This window comes from Lepisma saccharinum, chromosome 13, assembly GCF_977018435.1.
Source record: "Lepisma saccharinum chromosome 13, izLepSacc3.1, whole genome shotgun sequence".
Classification (NCBI taxonomy): domain Eukaryota; kingdom Metazoa; phylum Arthropoda; class Insecta; order Zygentoma; family Lepismatidae; genus Lepisma; species Lepisma saccharinum.
In genome coordinates, this window is record NC_139241.1 from 52,897,579 (window position 1) to 52,916,753 (window position 19,175).

At 38.1% G+C, this 19,175-nt stretch overlaps 1 protein-coding gene across 1 annotated transcript in view; it reads left to right on the forward strand.

The window, feature by feature from the left end:
* Positions 1-19,175, forward strand: part of ZnT49B (solute carrier family 30 member 9) — a 57,181-nt gene that overhangs the window by 35,708 nt on the left and 2,298 nt on the right. The window contains exons 8-12 of the mRNA XM_083134178.1: positions 3,143-3,298; positions 4,221-4,332; positions 8,300-8,510; positions 12,051-12,243; positions 13,455-13,568. Of these exons, the coding sequence (XP_082990304.1) occupies positions 3,143-3,298; positions 4,221-4,332; positions 8,300-8,510; positions 12,051-12,243; positions 13,455-13,568 (786 nt within the window). The remainder of the gene's footprint in view (positions 1-3,142; positions 3,299-4,220; positions 4,333-8,299; positions 8,511-12,050; positions 12,244-13,454; positions 13,569-19,175) is intronic.

A 19,175-nucleotide genomic window follows, 5' to 3' on the forward strand; every position in this document is an offset into this window, starting at 1 on the left:
TTAACATCTCACAGGACCCAGTACCTATGTTTTCACTAAATTCCTACCCTTAAAACACTTCCCCTCACAATATATTTACACTACAACTGTCCTGGATCGCAGAATGGTTTTATTTTATTTACTTACTCGCAACCCCCAAGAATAAAATATAAAATAACATACATATAATAACTAGTAGGTTGTAAATCTGTTGTTATGCTGATCAAGAGTGAATGATGTCATACTTATTCAATTGCTCATTCCTTCTTTCTCAAAATATATACTTTTTCTTTCCGTGACTAATTTAAAATTTATACGAGGCACATTCAGGACCTTCCAAATAGCAGTTAGCAGCACAAGATTTCTTCCATTAAGGAATTTACACACTCCTTGTATGTCATACAATTTGGCCAGTAATACATTTTAATTTTTATTATCTTTTTCCTTATGTTTTCTTTCATCCGAAGTACTATAAAAATCAAAAAGTTTCTTCATTTGTTTATGAACTTATTTCAACCGCATTTCACATTAGTGTCGTTATCTTTATGGAATACTTTTTCCATTTTCAGAGACTGCAGGATTCAAGCTTTACAACGCTATATAACATGATAGGGTTCTGTAAACATGAAAAATCAATGCAAGTATGCGAAAATCATGGAATGACCCTGTACGGTTTCATGTTGGCTGTCTGAATTATTCTGTGCATAATACGCACCACAGTTTTTGGGGGCAAAAATTTTGGAAAAAAGTGCATTATGCATGAGTAAATATGGTAACATACATATAATAACTACTTGCAACCCAAAAGAATAAAACAAAATATATAGAAACATACGTATAATAACTAACCCTAAATAAAATAACATTATAACAATATATCTGGACATCTCCATCTTATGAAATCTATAAAACATTTATATTATTTGGTTGAATTAATAATACAAAATTAGCCCATCTGGTACCAGAAGATGTGCCTGCCCTATTAATACCAATCATAGTATGTATTGAAATAATCGGAAACTTAATTCACCCAATAACTCTTATCTATATGACTAGCAGCAAATATAATAGTAGGTAATACATATTTTACTATTGTAACATCAAATGTATCATAACTAAATTATGTGTGTAACATTCCTTTTCTTGTTTTGTAATATATAGTGGAACTCCAATTTTACGTTCTCAGAATTTTACATTTTCCACCATTATACATTCAATCTTGATGGTCCCAAACAGAGGAAAAGGTTATACAATTTTCCTCGACTTTACATTTTGCTGCATTTTAAGTTTTTTCAGGTTGGTCCCTTGAAAAACGTAAAATTGAGTTTCCACTCTATATGGAATTGCGTATTACAAAGAAAGGGAAAAAGTGGGGGGAACCAATAAACGTCCTGGTTTATTTAAAGGCACCAGGACATACGCACATACCCTCATATGTATGCAGGTGAAGACTGGCCTGCTTTGGGGGTTCTCCCCCTTTAAGGTTCGTTCACTGTTTTATTCATGTGGTCTTAACATGATTTTTGGTCATTGTTCTGACAAATGTAATGAAAAGAAGTGATGTGGTTTGATGACTTGGAGATATGATTGATCGATTTGGTGTTTTAAGTCCACTTTATGTACAGTAAGACTAATCGGGAATGGACGTACAGTTTAGAGTGGGATCCGAACCACTATGTGCCTCCACTGGGTGTTGAACCCGGGACCCCTTGATTACAAGGCAATGACACTACCACTGCGCCATCGGGCGGCCCTACTTGGAAATATGAAAATACAGGGTAATCCATAATTGTATATTGACTTTTAGTGTGCTACTATGTCAGGAAAGGGTACCACAGTGTATGGTAATAGAACAAAAAAGTCTGCACATTTTGTTTGAAGCACCAGTGCAGCTTTATTTCCATTAGGATTAAGCATTTCACCTTATTTACTTTACATTGTACATTAAAATCAATGATTTTTAATTCCTTCTATTGGGTGGGTGGGAGATGTGGAGGTGATGTGATAAGCACCATGCTCCCACTGCCTTTATTCCCCAGGTTGCTCCCAAGTACTTATTTATGATTGGAAGAACCCCAGAGCTGGGCTTCTGTGTAGCCAAAGGGTTAGTGCTCTCGTATTTGGTATGGACGGTCCCAGGTTCGATTCCTGGTAGGATCCCCCAAAATTTCAGCATTGACCCAGTGTTGTGAGGACAATTGGGAAGCTACTTGAAGTAGCGGGCTGCGGTCTCAAAAGCCATAAAAAAATGGTGTTGTATATGCATTATTAGACTTAAGGGAAATTGTAGGTTAGGATGACCAGGTTTAGAACTCTTAGCATTTGGTTTTGGCATTTTTTGGAAGTTGGGTGTGCCCCATGTGAAGTCCCCCAGGTATCAAACCTGGTCCTGTGTGGAACTGCTGCTCTATTTATAAATATATTAGGGATGGGACCGATTAATCGGTACTCTATCGGTATCGGCCGATATAGGCATATCGGTGTATCTGTAAAATTACGATTATTTTACCAATCCAATGTATCGATAAACATCTGATAGTTTAGTGCAAAATTCTGCCATTTTTGTTGTAATTTTTATGGATAATCTCCATGCCCTACTTTTTTAAAAAGTAAGTGTCTAAATGTGCAATTTCTCTTGCACTGCAGTCACTTTGAAACACTTTTTTAAGGAGGTCAATGAATCTTTCAGCTTCTTCCAGGACCACTTCTAATTTTATATCGGATCGGTAGAATATCGGTTATCGGTATCGGTAAATTTTATATCAGTACTTTATTGGTATTAGCCAAAATTTCATATCGTCCCATCCCTAAAATATATCATATTTTTATATGATCAGTAATTTTACACCAATGAACGAATACACTGATGTCTTCATTGGCCAATATCAATTCCCTTTGTTGTTGGCCTTCCTGATGGCGCAGTGGTAGCATTGTCGCCTTTTAATCAAGGGGTTCTGGGTTCATACCTGGTTGTTCATATCCCACTTTAAACTGTAGGTTCAGTCCCGATTAGCCTTACTGTGCATAAAGTGGACTTAAAACACGAACTCAATAAATTCCCTCTGTAGAAAATTTAGCACAGAACTGGTTTGAATTCGCCTCTTTTATAATTTTAAAATAATGAGACTAGGTCTCACAGATTTCATTATTTCTTCATTTCCAGAGAGCAGATCCGGATCATCCTTACGGCTACACAAATATGAAGTTTGTGTCCTCCCTGGTATCTGGAGTAGGGATCTTCTGTGTGGGAACAGGCATCTCCTTGTATCACGGAATAACAGGTCTGTTTAGCACGGAGCCTATGGAACCATTCTTCTGGGTATGTATATTCAGGTTTGTGTTAAATGCAACACATAATTAGTTAACATAAAAAAGGGCATAATATTTGAAACCAGGGTGTGAAAGGGGGAATTCCCCCTCATCTCCCTATCTAAATGTAAAAAATGCATTGAGTGGCATTTACTTTAATGATAGGTCTTGCAGATACTTGTTGTAATTATGTGATTAACAAGATTTGAACTGATTTTACTGTTATTTATTTGGAAATATATGTATACTATTTGTCCATGATCATTCAATAAATCAAAATTTCTAGTTGCTATATAGTTTTATAGGTATTGGTTAATAGAGATGTAAGTTTATCAGTAAGAAATCAGATATTTCTACAATCAGTAGGGGCGTGTCAATACCGATGGCAATGTATCAGTGTAGGAAAGTATAGGTTCAGATTTAATCATTGATACCGCCTGGAAATTTTTCTGGAATCTCGCAGTCTCTCTAAAAATCTCACGTCATTTTCGTGGTGTGTGTATATCCTGGAAATTATGCAAAAAGCATAATTTTGCCAAGAGCATTACAGGGAGAGAAGAATTTTGTGAATAAGTAATTATCTTATATGAAAATGTGAATATTAAAGTGAATCTCTAATAGGTTGGTATAATTACAATTACATTTTATAACATAACTATTTTGAGGTACTAAAAATTGTTTCAGTTTCCCAGCATTAGCATTCTTATTGGTGGAAATTGGTAAGAATATTGGTATTGATATCAGCCCAGTCCTAATAAACAGTCTAGGATCGAGTGCAATATTCTACTTTTTCTGTATTTTTAAATGAAGGCATACAAATTTATTACTCTTGTTTTGTAATACGTAAATGCTGTGAATTTCTGATAGTTTCTCATATTTGACGTTCTTTATGTTTGAAATTACTTAACACTGCTCTATATATTTTTGTGAAGGCGTTCTTTATACTGGGTGGATCACTAGTCTCAGAGGGAGCAACTCTTCTGGTTGCTGTCAACTCCATCCGTAAAGGTGCTGAAGCCCAGGGGATGACATTTACGGAATATGGTAATTAGGACTCTTTTAATTAATGTAAACTTAGAATACAAATTGTGGAGTATTATGATTATTTTCATAATTGGGAGAAGAGAGACGTGGAAGTTGATAAATTTGGAAAAACTAGTACTCACGTTATCCGTGAAACTGTTTTTTCTTATTCTTTGTTCTATTTATTTCAGTGGCCACTGCCACCATCCTCGTTGGAACTTGTACTGTTGCTTGGCGTGCTTCTATTGTTCGTTGTTCTCAGGTTGCCGCTAAGTGCGCTGTTGTTAACTGTACGTCTGCTTCTGTGTTGTCTGCTATTTCCCCGACAGTAACTGTTGTAGTAGGGGAATCCATGTGTGGTGTGCCTGCCCGCTATCAATGTGTAGTTCATGTGGGAAGTGCATTATGGCATGTGTTTCCTTGAGTGTGTGAGCGGTGGGCTTGTACTTTTTGTCTTATATGACTATTGTATTTGATGGGTTTAGCAAGACCAGTAGTGGACCTGCCAATGTAATGTGCCTTGCTCTCACACTCTGCGTCGTTGACACCTGGGTTATCAAGGGGGGAGAGGAAGTACAGTTTGTGTTTGTTTAGTGTATCAGTTATTTTCGCATTGGGTTTGTGTGCTACTTTGATGTCATAGGGGAGAAGGGCTTTGGATACACGGTTGGATATGGTGGGATGGTAGGAGAAGGCAAACCACTAATATTTGTTGTTGGAGGTTGATTGTGGCTGGGTAGGATTAACAACAGCGCACCTAGTGGCAGCCGGAGAACTACGGACAATAGAATCACACCAAGCAACAGTACAACAAGTTCCAGCGAGGATGGTGGCAGTGGCCACTGAAATTAATAAAAAAAGAAAGAAGAAAACAATTTCGCGGATAAAGTGAGTACTAGTTTCTCCATATTTATGATTATTTTGTTTCAATGATTTGCAAGTTTTGCTAAAAATATAAACAAATTTTGTACATAAGTATTTGACATTGATATTAATAATAAACCCTTGTGTAACAGCCTGTGAGGGCCAGTGCCTACCTACAGACTGCCACCCTCACTCCCACTGGGTGATCATCCAATCAGTTATAGGGTGATGTGTGGTTATTTCGAAGAACCCCCAGTCATTGTAGAATTCTATGACTGGGTTACGCTACTCATTGTAGCTCCCCAATTTCCACCTGATGGTGGGTGGCCACTGGTCTCAAACACAGGTCGAAATCTCTGGAGAAATGTTGTTACTCTTCCCTTGGAGACTCGAACCTGTGTGTGTCACATAGACTGAGCCCAAAACTTCCACCTTAGACAGCACGGTCACGGTGAAGGTCTTGCATTCATATTGATCAATGCTTTGTTCCTTGCTGCTTCCGAAGGAATATTTTGAGGTATCATGTGGAAGCTAATGCAATTTTTTGTGTACTTATGGTATACTGCACACACAGTTGAATGCATCATTTTCCAGTAACACCACATGTTCCTTTTTAAATGCTACAGTTGTATTACATTTTTGGCTAATGCTGTATTATTTTCACATTTTTCCACATAATTTTCAACTACTGTAGGTACGTTATTTATCTAATCAAGATTTGAGTTTCATTTGATTTTTGTTAATTATAGTGAGGCCGGCGTGGGACCAACCTTTCTGGCAGTGATCCTCTGTTGCTGCATTTACCTACGAAGGAACTTACGGTCAACAGCCAATTAGACCTACTACTACCACCACCCCCTCCCCTGTTTGCCAAGAAGTGGCAACTTTAAAATCCCTTCTCTCCAAAGCATCCCGCAGGGAAACAGAATTTTGTCAAAATTGCCATTCTGTGCTGCAAACTGGGGTTGGTTCTTAGTCTGACCCATGTATAGTGTCGTTTCTCTGCCACTTCTGGGTAATTGTAACAATGACTGATAATATGATAAAAGTTATGAAGGAACACAAAGAACATCTTTGCCCAGGCTGGGATTGGAAACCAGGTTGCATGGTGTGCTAACGAAGGGTGTCGAGCAGTCAGGAAATCAACTGGCAGGTCAAGAAAGTCTAGAAAAAGTGAAGAAATTGTGCTTGTGGTCAAGAATTTTTGCTAATTTTTACAGTATAGTGAGTTTACATTGTTATATACCTGCACTGGGATTTGATGAAAATGAATTTTTGGAAATCTAAAATTGTATTGAGTTGTGGTTAAGATTTGTTTTCTAAGAATTACATTCTTGTATGCGTGAAGTTTTGTAAATATATTAAATAATGTAATGTGGTCATTCTCCATCTAGGATGAAGTCTGAAGAATTAATTTTTACATGCATTATAATCTTCTTAAAGTTTAGCTTCTTAACCGGCCTTTGGGAGGGGTTTTTGATTGAATAAAAATATCTATACCTAAGCAGGGAGCAATTAACTAATGTTAAGAAAAAGGGGAAAATAGGCTAAGAATTAGTCATGAATTTTGGATTTGTTAAGACACCCTCTACCCACTCCATCATGGAGGTAGGCTGTATCACAATCGGGCCAGATGGCTTAGCGGTAAAGCTGTTACCTTGTAATGAAGGGATTCTCAGTGAAGTCATATGGCATAGTGGTTCAGATTCCCAAGTCCCGTCCCATTAAGCAAGTCTGACCATAAAGTAGACTTAAAACTTTGCATGTTGAGGATTAACGTAAAAGGTACAGAATAAGTGTCATTGAGTAGGAACAACACACATCATTATGTCTGCCACCCATGGACAAAAAGCAGTGAAATATTGGGAAATGGAAAAAGGAATATTCTTAAGTTATATGTCCACAAAGATTGACATTTATTTGGTTAGAGGTCTACCAATGTTAGGGTGAGCAGACGTCCTCTTTTGTCCGGACACATCCTCCTTTTAAGGTGTTTGTCCAGTGACCCGGTGGAATTTTTAGATATCTGTAAATGTCTTCCCTTTTTTGGAAAGACCATCGACCATAGCGAATGTGCTGCACAGAGAATATATCCATGCATAAGAATCATCATTTGTTACTTTACATCTAAAGCATATCGCTTGGAGCACGTTAAATATTCGAGCAATGTTCACTAAACATCTGGGAGCTGATCTACCATCACTTTATCCACATATCATCAGGATTATAAGAGAGTATACTATCATACAGTCTCTGCATATGTACACGATACTGAAACGCGTAGTGAGAATTTTAATTATTGAATAATATTTACTTTTATGAAATATCGAAGCGAAAGTGTAAATTCAACAATGAGAGCAAGAAAATGTTAAAGTTTTAAGGATGGAAGAAATGAATATGAGGTAGGGTGTAAACTAGTCAGTCACTTTCCCTGTTGATGAAAGTGTGCCAGAAATGTTCACAGCAATAAAATTATGTTTATTGTCCCAACCTAAACTACATAAAATATTAATTCAGTTTTGGAAATAGGTTAAATGGGGGACACTATGTGACACACACACACACAAACACACACACGCATGAACTTGGAGTAAATTAACATTCAACAATGCAGCGCGTGAAGGACTCACTTTGCACAAGAAGACTAAAAGCACAACCGGTTGGTTCTGAGGCTAGCCGCTCTCACCCAGCGAATCGGCAGTCCCTTCCCCTTACCCTCCCCTCCCACCTACACAGAGCTCTTTTTAGCTGCCTTTTACCTCGAGGCTTTTCATCAAAAGCCTCACAGTTCGGACCGAACGCGCACTCCTCTTTCTGGCCTGACTGCCGAGATATCTGGAAGGATCGGCGGAACCAAACGTTCAGATTACATAGTGTAATTTGTTTTAACAAAGTTTGATTGTTACAGGGTACAAGAACATTTTAATTTCAACATTTTTTGGGTAGGCTAAGCCTCAAAAGCATTATAGGAGCTTCGCCACTGCTGTCAGTTTCACCGTATGTCCATATTGGCTGATAGCAATAGATTAGTTACTAGTTAATCTGTCCAATAACAGTAGATTAGTTAGTAGTTAATCTGTCCATTTCCTAATTTGTATTCATATTTGCCACTGTTTCTTTGCAGTTGTCCGTGGCAGTGATCCGAGTGTGAACGTAGTGATGCTTGAAGACCTGGCAGCTGTGATGGGTGTATTAATTGCTGGAGGGTGCATGGGGTTGTCCACTTATTTTAACAACCCTGTATATGACGCAGCAGGCTCTCTGCTGGTGGGAGGACTCCTGGGGGTTGTAGCATCCTTCATAATTTATACGAATGTAGCAGCACTTGTTGGAAGGTACGGGGATTGTTGTATGTTCAAGAGTGTAGCAGTGTGTGCTATGAAGTCATAGGTCCCAGGTTTGAACCCTGAGTAAGACATGGGTGTATCATTGTGTTTGTTCTGTCACCCATTTCACCGAGGCCAGTTTTACGCAATAAGGCCCCAACGCTCAGTGTGTTTTCAGCAGGAAGTTTAAAATTATGCAAGGTTGTAAATAAAAATTTATATCTTGCTAGAGTTACAAATTTTAGCTCCTATTTTTCAGTACAGATTATGCTACAAGCCTACAGCCCAAAACAAAAAAAAAAAAGAAAAAAAAAAGCATTTAATAAGTACAAGAAGGAGAAAGTAAAAAATGTTGTTGTTATTATTATTATAAATAATATGAAATTTGAACTTTGTCGGGCTCGCACGTAGACAACATTGGGATGTGAGGGTTTGAAACAGTAACTGCATATTGCCTGATATGTGTTCAGTTCATGTGGCAAGAATTGCACACTTGCTGCTGGTACTTCTTTTGAAAAAATAATGATCTGGCGAAAAAATGAAGATTGTAATGTACAAGCCATGCTCTTTTTTTGGTGGGAAATCTCCCCCTCCCCTCAAGAAGCCAGAATCAAATTAAACTTTGGTAATTACTATGCTAATCGTAAGCCCAACTGGCAGCTGACCTACTTTTTGCTGCATAGCTCTATCTGTCCACCAAACAACCACAGTTGCGAAGTAAGGTCTGTAGCTCTACCGTTACAACATTGCCAAGCGTACGACTGTTTTTGTCACTTGTTTTTATTAGCTTATTTGTACAGTGTTTTGTGTACTAATTTTCCATGCTTTGTGTACTATTGTACAACTTTTATCCAGTAACTGGGCTGATCAAGTATCTCTCCCTGTTTTACAGTACGTTTGGCAACATACTGTGTATCCGACACTCATTTGTTTTGTCCTGCCAGGAACTTTCGGTGCCTTGTGATTCGAGACATTGCCCAATGTATAGTGTTTCTGGTACCTTCTGATCAACCTTTGATGTTAGTAATATGCTGAAGTTGAGTGCCAGAAGTATAAGATACAACATTTATCTCCCCCCCCCCCCCCCCCCAACGTGAAAACTTGGTTAGGCCTCATTATAGAATGTCGGTCGAAGAGAATTCAACTGATCGCTGATTTATTGTTTCCCAGCCACCAGTTGGAATTGCAAGTGGTATAATAGGATGCATCAAGGTTCATGTAGCACTCAAAACATGTATTGTTGAACATTACCTGGATCACAGAATGTTCCAAAAGTCATAAGAAAAAGAAACAAATGTGACACTTATTCTTATTCAAATTATTTATCAGAAGAACGAATCATCTTGAGAACAGCTTTATTCCTCATTAACTGTTCATAAAAACTCCACATATCTGACACACAACGCAAGATTTGGATTTTGCATGTGTTTCAAGATGCAGGAATTGAAACTGTTGTTGCATGTCCGCATTGAAACTACATGTACGCTTCTTGGCCATACTCATTCATTGCTCTACAAATAATGGAACACACATAAAGCAATACAGCTAACTTAAACAGTAAACTGCTGTCTGCTCCAGCATTACAAAGTGCTTGAAACATGGTCCAGTTGTTTTGCCACGGTGTTGCCATGACGCAGGTTTAAAAATTCCATCAACATTTTTGTAGCATGAAACATCTCTCAAATTTATATTTGGTGTTCAAGCTAACTCTTTGACTCTTACAAAATGGGACAAATAGTGGTTTTTAATAATATGCACGGGATGGCCGGGACACGCCTCTGAAACAGACTGCCCGAGTCCAAACAGGATGTATGGTCACCCTCCTTATTTGTCTCAATGATATATTTATCACCTTCATAATCAGCAAAATCATATTTTTGTACTAAATTAACATAAAATTATTACTGCGTTTATATTGGATGATCAGGATAGTATTTCAGAGTCCAAGTAATTGGGGATCATGAAGCATACAGAATTTTAATTAATACTGTGACAAAAGTGGATTTCACGATTGAGATTTTAAATTTCCGATTATCTCATAAGTAAATCTATTGATATGTGTAAACAAAACTCGTAGATTGATGGCCCTTAAAATTCATAACTTAATAAACAAAATATGTTTAAGAAGTTCAGGCATTGTTAAAAATGTCAGTTATTGGATTTGTTATTAATTCAAAGTGGTTTCATGTAAAGTATGCACACAGTTTGACTTGGAATCATATGTTAATTTAATTTTTGTGTTGTGGATCCATGGTAGAGATCAATCTCCTGTAGCTAAACGGTTAACACGTCCTGTATTGGATCCCCAGTGTAAACTCAAAAATTTTGGTGTTGATTCAACATTACAAGGACAATTGAAAATGAACTTGGAAGTAATACCAGTGGACTCTGGTATCATGAACAGGAAAACAGTAGTGATTAACTCAATTCACTGACTCAGTGAAAAGTCACTGCTCAGGCATTGGTCCATGAACTTTTTAGTCACACCACAGTGTATGCATAATACAACCTCTGACAATAAAGTTCGGTGAATGACCCTGAATATCGAAAGTAGACGAATCCTTAATGAAACCTACCTTACTGTCCTTCGAAGTAGTCCCCTCCCATGGGTATGCACCATTGAGAACGACTGTACATGTCCTGGAAACTTTTAGAAAAGTCTTCTTTCGGGATGGTGTTCAAGACCCTCGTCACGTTCCGTTAGATGTCCGGAATATCCTCAAATCTCTGACCTTTCAAAGCGATTTTGAGGCGTGGGGAGAGAAAGAAATCTGGAGGATTCAGATCCAAATTTCTTGCAATGCATTGCTACAGAGGATGAGAGCTGGTGTGTGAGGTACGACCCTGAAACGAAACGCCAAAGCATGGAATGGCATTTTCCTGCATCACCCCGTCAGAAGAAGGTCAAGGCGTAAAAATCACGCATCAAGACTATGCTTATCACTTTCTTTGACAGTGATGGCATGATCCACAAGGAATTCCTGCCGGAGGGAACAACAGTTTTTCCGCCTTGGCCTTCTTCTGACGGGGTGATGCAGGAAAACGCCATTCCATGCTTTGGCGTTTCGTTTCAGGGTCGTACCTCACACACCAGCTCTCATCCTCTGTAGCAATGCATTGCAAGAAATTTGGATCTGAATCCTCCAGATTTGTTTCTCTTCCCACGCCTCAAAATCGCTTTGAAAGGTTAGAGATTTGAGGATATTCCGAACATCCAACGGAACGTGACGAGGGTCTTGAACACCATCCCGAAAGAAGACTTTTCTAAAAGTTTCCAGGACATGTACAGTCGTTCTCAATGGTGCATACCCATGGGAGGGGACTAATTCGAAGGACAGTAAGGTAGGTTTCATTAAGAATTCGTCTACTTTCGATATTCAGGATCATTCACCGAACTTTATTGTCAGAGGTTGTAGATATAAAAGTTGTGAATTCTATATATGTTAATAGATTTATCTGCAGGAGCTAGATGATATGCAGTAACACAGTCTGTAAAAATAAACTTTCAGTGTGAACACTCAAGTACAGATGCATTATTTTTTCTTACAGATCCATTCCTCCAGAACATTTGGACAAAATCAATGCAGCTTTAGAATCGGACATCATGGTCCGTGCAATTCACGATGTGAAGGGGATAGACATGGGAAATAATCTAGTCCGATATAAAGCTGAAATGGATTTTGATGGCCGAGAATTAACACGTAGCTACTTAGATAAGCAGGACTTGGAGTTCCTTTTGCAGGTAAATCGCAGAATGAAATTGTCTTTAATTTGTTCAGTTCTGTGCTTGAAGTGTAGTGATGATTAGGAAAAGGATTTTAAGATGAAAAATTATGGCTGAGAAAGGGGAAAAAAGGTTCAGAAAACATTTTCAAAAAAGGTACAAAAAAAGGTGGTGATAAAATGCTCTCTTTTTGTGCACCTTCTGTACATAATACGTGCGGACTGCATAGAGAACTGTGGTTCTGCTGAAGAGGTTTTGTTAAAGTTTGTGTTTTCTCTCGTGGGGGTTGGTACATTATCTTGGGAACTATTGGAGCTGCAATGATTATATTACACCATTTTTTAGCTCTCGGTCTGCTCTACAAAATGAGACTAAAGGATATAATGTAGCTGCTGAAGAAGAGTGAAAATCATTTATTTTTCTGTCCAATTTTCTAACAAAACATGAAAAAAAAAGTAAGGAAAATGGTGCTGAAGCATCATAGAGGGGGAAAAAGGGGATACATGTGCTAATCTCACGAAAAGGTGCAACAAAGTGTGTTCATTTGATTTCATGTCCTAAAATACATATCTCAAACGATCGGTATGAAAACAGCTATATTTTTGGAAAGGTGCTGCATCTTAAAATTTGTTCACTAGTGATGATATATTGTTCAAGATAGCTGATAAATTATCGTAGCATCAAAGTGTATTACTTAGCAATGGGATAGATTAATCGGTACTCTACCATTATCTGCCGATAAAGACATATGGGTGTATCGGTTTATCGGTAAAGTTACTGATCCAATATATCTTAAATATCTTACGATTTAATGCAAAATTGTGCCATTGTATTAAATTTTTTATGGATGTAATCATGTAATATTCATTCCATTTTTTTTAAAAGTAAATATGTAAAAAGGCTAATCGGGACTGGACCTACAATTTGAAGTGGGATCCGAACCACTGTGCCATGTTCCTCCACAGAGTATCAAACCCAGGACCCCTTTATTACAAGTCAATGGCACTACCACTACACCATCGGGGAGGCCACGAATTGAACATCTATGAGAATTAGGTGATAAGGGTGATGCTGAGAGCTACTGAATAGGAGCTAGGGTCTAGCGTACCCATACAATGATTTGTTTCACTTGTTTTGGTATAGGGTCCAATCAACCCATGGGTAACTATTAATTACATGAAAGGTCTGCACATTGCTTGTGAACTAATGTTTTTTCATTACCCTTTCAGGAAGTAAATAATATGCAAACTATAGATGAACTTGAGGCTTTCCTGTTGAAGCATGGGGAAAACATAGTTGACTTGTTAGGGGCAGAAGTTGATAGGATTGAGTTGAAGTTGAGGGTGAGTATCATATTTCCTTCTTACATTTAGTGTGTTACAGGTATTTATGCCTAGGAGTGGATCTGTTGCTCTTTTTCATATTTCTTTAAGTATCTGCAGATCTTCTCAGGGTCACGTAATTTTTGTTTTAGTAATTCTCTGAATTTTGGTGAGAACAGTTGTAGCATGCAATGCTAGTTATGTGACACTTGGTTTAAGTGAACAAATCATAGGAAAAAGATGGAAATGCATGTTCGGCTATTTTCGTGGTGTGCAAGGGGTTACTCTTTCAGAATGCACCCAAATTTCAACCTCTCTTCTACATAGTACACCGTGGATTGCATTTTGCAGACTAACGAAGCTCTGGTGCCTGGACCAGCAGGCAGGATAATCCTCTGTAGGAATTGCATGTTTTGTTGTCCCTTCATCCATCTCATATCACCGTTCATCCCCATTGTCACTATTAGCCAAAAGTGGGAGAAAGAAGAACATAAAATAATTTAATCAATTAATTAATGATCAAGCGGGTACTTTCAACCTACCTGTTTCACCTCTGCATGTGTGCTGCTTGCATTCATCCATAGTCTCCTCTAGATGATGTCCAGATTTTCCTATGTGAGCTTGCTCCCTTTCACATGCAGTTTTTTGCTAGCTTGTGTGGGGTTTTCTGGTTTGCATTTAACAGTATGCTTATTAGTGTTCTCTTACTGCTGAATGATGTCCCAAGTTGGAATTTTGAAATATTCCTTTACCGATAACCCAGTGAGGTATGGTATCCGTACTGTTTCTTTTGAGTCAGTCTTTGTATCTTGCTGTTTGCTTGGCTTTGGATGGCTATCTTAGTTATGGTTGATGGATATCCATTGAGTTACATTGTATCTGCGATGTGTTTCTGTTGTTGTCTGAGTTTTGCCGGAATTGAGTTTCATTGCAGAAACGAAACCAGCACCAGTTGAATCGTTAACTGAAACAGTTTATTTCCATGCATATAATTGTTCAATGCACCCACAGCAGACGTCGACATGACATTTAAGTTCATGGCACACCCTTTCCAATATGGGACTGAACCCTTTTAACTCACAGATGTCACTCGACAGCATGACACTTTGTTTTTTTTTAATGTAATCCAACAAAGAGATGTTAGAAGTCGTGAGGTCCGGTGATCTTGTGGACCGCAGCATAAGGTGTTGATGATGTTCAGTTGCATGCCTTATCCAATGTCCTGGAACCTCTGTGTTCAAGTAACGACTGACTTCATGGTGGAAGTGAGCGGGACTGCCATCCTGCTGATAAACGAAATGTGGGTCATCATGCAGTGGGAGCATAAACTGCAGTTCTAACATATCCAGGTACATCCTGTTAGGGTTCTTTCAGCAAAACAAAATGGCCTGTACACCCTCCCTTTCATGGGAAAGATGACACAGAACATGTTCACTTTTGGTATTTCATGCATATGTTTCGCAAAGGCACATGGATTTTTCACTTCCCCATGTGCGTATGTTGTGGTTGTTTACTTGGCCTCTGGTATTGATTGCAGCCTCATCACTAAAATTTATTCTGGCAACAAAAGCATCTTCTCCAGGAACTCTCAACAAAAGTCATACCAATGGCTATGATCCTCATCCAACAGCTGCTACAATATTTGAAGTTGGCATGCTTTGAAGCACAAATGTTTACAAAGAAACCTCCGCACAGTTGTTTTAGACATATCCAGTTCTGTAACTGCATGTGCAACTGATTTCTTTGGGCTATGCAGAAAAGTTAATGTGAGCACGTTCCACGTCTGCTGCTGAGGTAGTAGACGGACGAGTAGTTGATTTGCGCTTACACAAGCAACCTGTTTCACTAAACTGTTTATACCATGCACAAATTGAATTGTCACTAGGTGGGTTCTTACTAATTTTATTGTGGTAAATGCAATAATCTGCTTGTAATAAGTTATCCTAACCCTGAAGAACATTATAAAATGCCCTGTATGTAGCTCATGCAGTGAAGCAGTGTAGATGATGAGTATTAAAGACCAAAGTGCATCAAATGTTTTCCTTCATTTATTTTTGTTATTATTTGCATTTATTAATGGAGAAATTATTTTGAACGAAATAAAACTTGATGTTCAACATGACTAAATGCTTAAAAATACCTTCCATCGTCAACATGACTATCATTTGGTTTAGAACCTTCGTAGGTGAAACACCCTAAAATCAAAGAATCACATGTTTGATTTCTATCATTTAATGTAGGCACATTGCACAGTAGTCCAGTCACCTTAAACTGTAGGTTCAGTCCCAATTAGGTTAATGGAGCATAAACTGGACTTAAAAACAATCAAACTATATAATAAATATACAAAATAGACAGTTTTATTTTTAAGGCAAAATTTGTTCCCATCTGATTACATTCAGTTATTTAAGAGATGAATGAGGCATTCAGCTTCTTCGTGGAAACTTTGCATTTTTAACATCGACACTGGTTAACCATTAGATTCTTCATTAACGTAGTAAAAATTACCCAGGGCCGTCGTTAGGTAGGTGCAAGCTCTCGGGTGTACAATATATGCAAATATAATCAAAATTTTTAAGAAGCTTTAAAAAAAAAATTAGAGATTTTTGTCCCTTAGTCTGAAGTACAGGTGTCCTATATACTTACAATATAAACACTACTACAATTAGTAAGCAATTAATTGATATATTGCGTATTATTATCTAAGAGTAATAAGCAGAACATGTTGAGGGATAAAGCCAAGAATTATGGGACGCTAATAAAAGTTTCCAATTTATATTCATTACATTTAATTACAAAACTGGGCATGTTTAACATCAAACTTTTTTTTAACGTATCTAAATGGCAATCTTTTATCATATCCAATAACATTCTCTATTATAATATTTCTCTTTTGTTTGCATTGAATTTTGATGCTACAGAGGTTGTTCGCTTTATATCCGACCATTGTCAATTCGGTGCTGCCACCTGGCGTATCATGCTGGAACTATGGGTCTGCTGGCGGGAGCAGTGTTGTGTCTGACCTGGTAGGTGTTACGTAATGGCCCTTTTCCATGCTAAGTTTCCATACTTATGCATTATGAAACAGTGTCGGAAGAATGGGTTAACACTTGGGGTGACTACCGCGAAAGCAATTGTGGCCCGTGTGTAACAGGCTCTCCTTGCGAAACATTCACCCACGAAAACCACTAGGAGAAGGGCTGCAAGCAAAGTGTCACCGGTAGTGCAAAGGGGAATCCGTCGATTGGCGTGCCAAGAAAATCCCCCGACTCAACGTGATATGGCCACAGATTTCACCTCGCAACGTCAACTGTGAACAAAACAATTCACAAGCACCTCAGGTTGAAATGTGTGCGGAAGGCCCATGTACACCACCTTCTACCACGTCACATTGCTGAACGTAAGACAAACTGCAGGAAACTGTATGAAAAGTACCTGGCAGGTTCCAAATGGAAGAAAGTTGTCACAATGGATGAATCATATGTCCATCTCACTGCTGGTGGTCACATGCGGGCGATCACATACCGTGACATTGACGGCAAGGTGTGCAGCAACTTTGTTCGTCAGTGCAGGGAAAGTTTCCCTCGTGGCTTTATGGTTGTGACGGGATTCGGATATGAGGGTAAGTTGATGATACGCAAGGTGGACAAAAACGTGAAGGTGAATGCCAGATACATCCAAGACTCCATTCTGACACCTATCTACCGGAGAGACATCCCAAAATTGTATGGAATGGACGCGAACCAGGTGATCCATATGGACAAGGCTTCGAGTCATATTGCCAGAACATCACTACATTTTTATCAGGAAATGGCAGAGGAATTAGGAATTCGTGTCATTCCGTTTGAAGACATTCCTGTGAAAAGCCCAGATGCCAGTCCAATGGATTTTTGCGCATTTGGACTGTTAAAACGGCGTCTTCAAAATCGCCGCCTGCGCACTTTGGATGGTATATGGAAAGCTTGCAGGGAGGAGTGGGACAGAATTCCCATGCCTGTCCTGCGCCAGAGCTTGCTGCAATGGAAACTGCGATGCCGGGCGATAGTCCACAATGCTGGGGGTCCAATAGAACATGATCGGTGGTGGCGGCGTGGTATCTCTTAAGGTGAGAGTACCTGTCAAACATGGTCGGATATAACGCGAACAACCTTCTGTATAATGAATTTACATGGTTTCTGTGCAATATGTAGAATAACATTTTCGCTTCATGATTTCATTTTATTATTCATTGAATAAATGGATAGTACATATTAACTTTTTTATAGAAATATTTGAACACAACTTGCATGTAGTACTTCCATTAGAATATCATTTCAGTAATTTTTTATATTTTTAAATGTGTCAAAACAATCTGAAAACTCAAATCACTTGCTTAATTAGAAGCACCATTGTCCTATAAACTCCTAATAAACCCATATACAATTATTTTTACCTGCTGCAAAGCCCCCAGGCCAAAGGCCTCTGCTGAATGCCCAAGCTGCCCCTCCCTAGGGCCAGCTTTGCCCATTTGCATTTTAAATATATTTTGTGATCATTCTTATTTGGTACCTCTCTGGTGAACTATTCTGAACAGTCAGGATCTTGAATCAGCTGTGAGACTTTGTTGTTTGCAATCACAGCATTGTAGAAACATTCCGTGGGTAAATTTCACCAACATTCACACTAATACGTTTCAGTTGGTATTTCAGCATATTCCTTTTTCACATTATTGTCAATTGCGTAATGCAATAAAAATTTTCAAACTTAATAACATTAGTTTATTCAATAAATGAATTGTTATTTATTAGAGCTGAGCCGATGCCAATACTCTCACTGATACCAATGCTGATACTTGTAAAATTTGATTTTAAAATAACAATTGCTATTACTTACGTGAAATTTTGAAATTTTACGTAAGAAATTTTAAATCGCATTTACTGCATCCATCATGAGAACAATGGCTAGTTACCGAGGCATACTAACTCATCACATCACATTCCTTAATGACATTAAATAACTCTCAATTATTCTCATTTAGCATTATAATACTTTAAAATGTCTTGGTATTTTTTTTTATGTGAACTTCTCTAGATTCAGAGAATGCAAAGAAAGATGTTTTAGAAATGTTGCAATACTTATTAACGTGTTGCAGTTAAAAAAAAGAGTGGAATGTGTCTCTTCTTCATTTTCATGTCAACACTATTCATTCTTGTTGTTTGGGTTAACCTGGAGAGCGAGAAAAGCAACATAAAAATACATGCAAATACAGTTATTAAAATAACGCTTCTTTATGCTATGCTGTTCATCATTCTTGTCATTTGCAATAAAAACAAGTGTCTGCGCTATCGGCCGATACCAACAGTCACATAAGAGATTTACACGGAAGGGAAGAGTAAAAGAAGATATTGTTGAATTGACAACTTGCTTCAATGTAGATAAAGCAAAATGAATTATACAGCGACCTTCACCTGCTTTTCCCAAGAACTCTACAATCATCTGGCCCGGAAACAGCCCAGCATAGTAGTAATGCTGGTTTAAAAAATGTCCATCTTTTTTACCTTATGAGTGGACGAGCAGAAATTGGAAATGAATTACAGTAAACCCTCGTTAACACGAATCGCAAGGGACCGATAAATCAAGAGTTCTTGT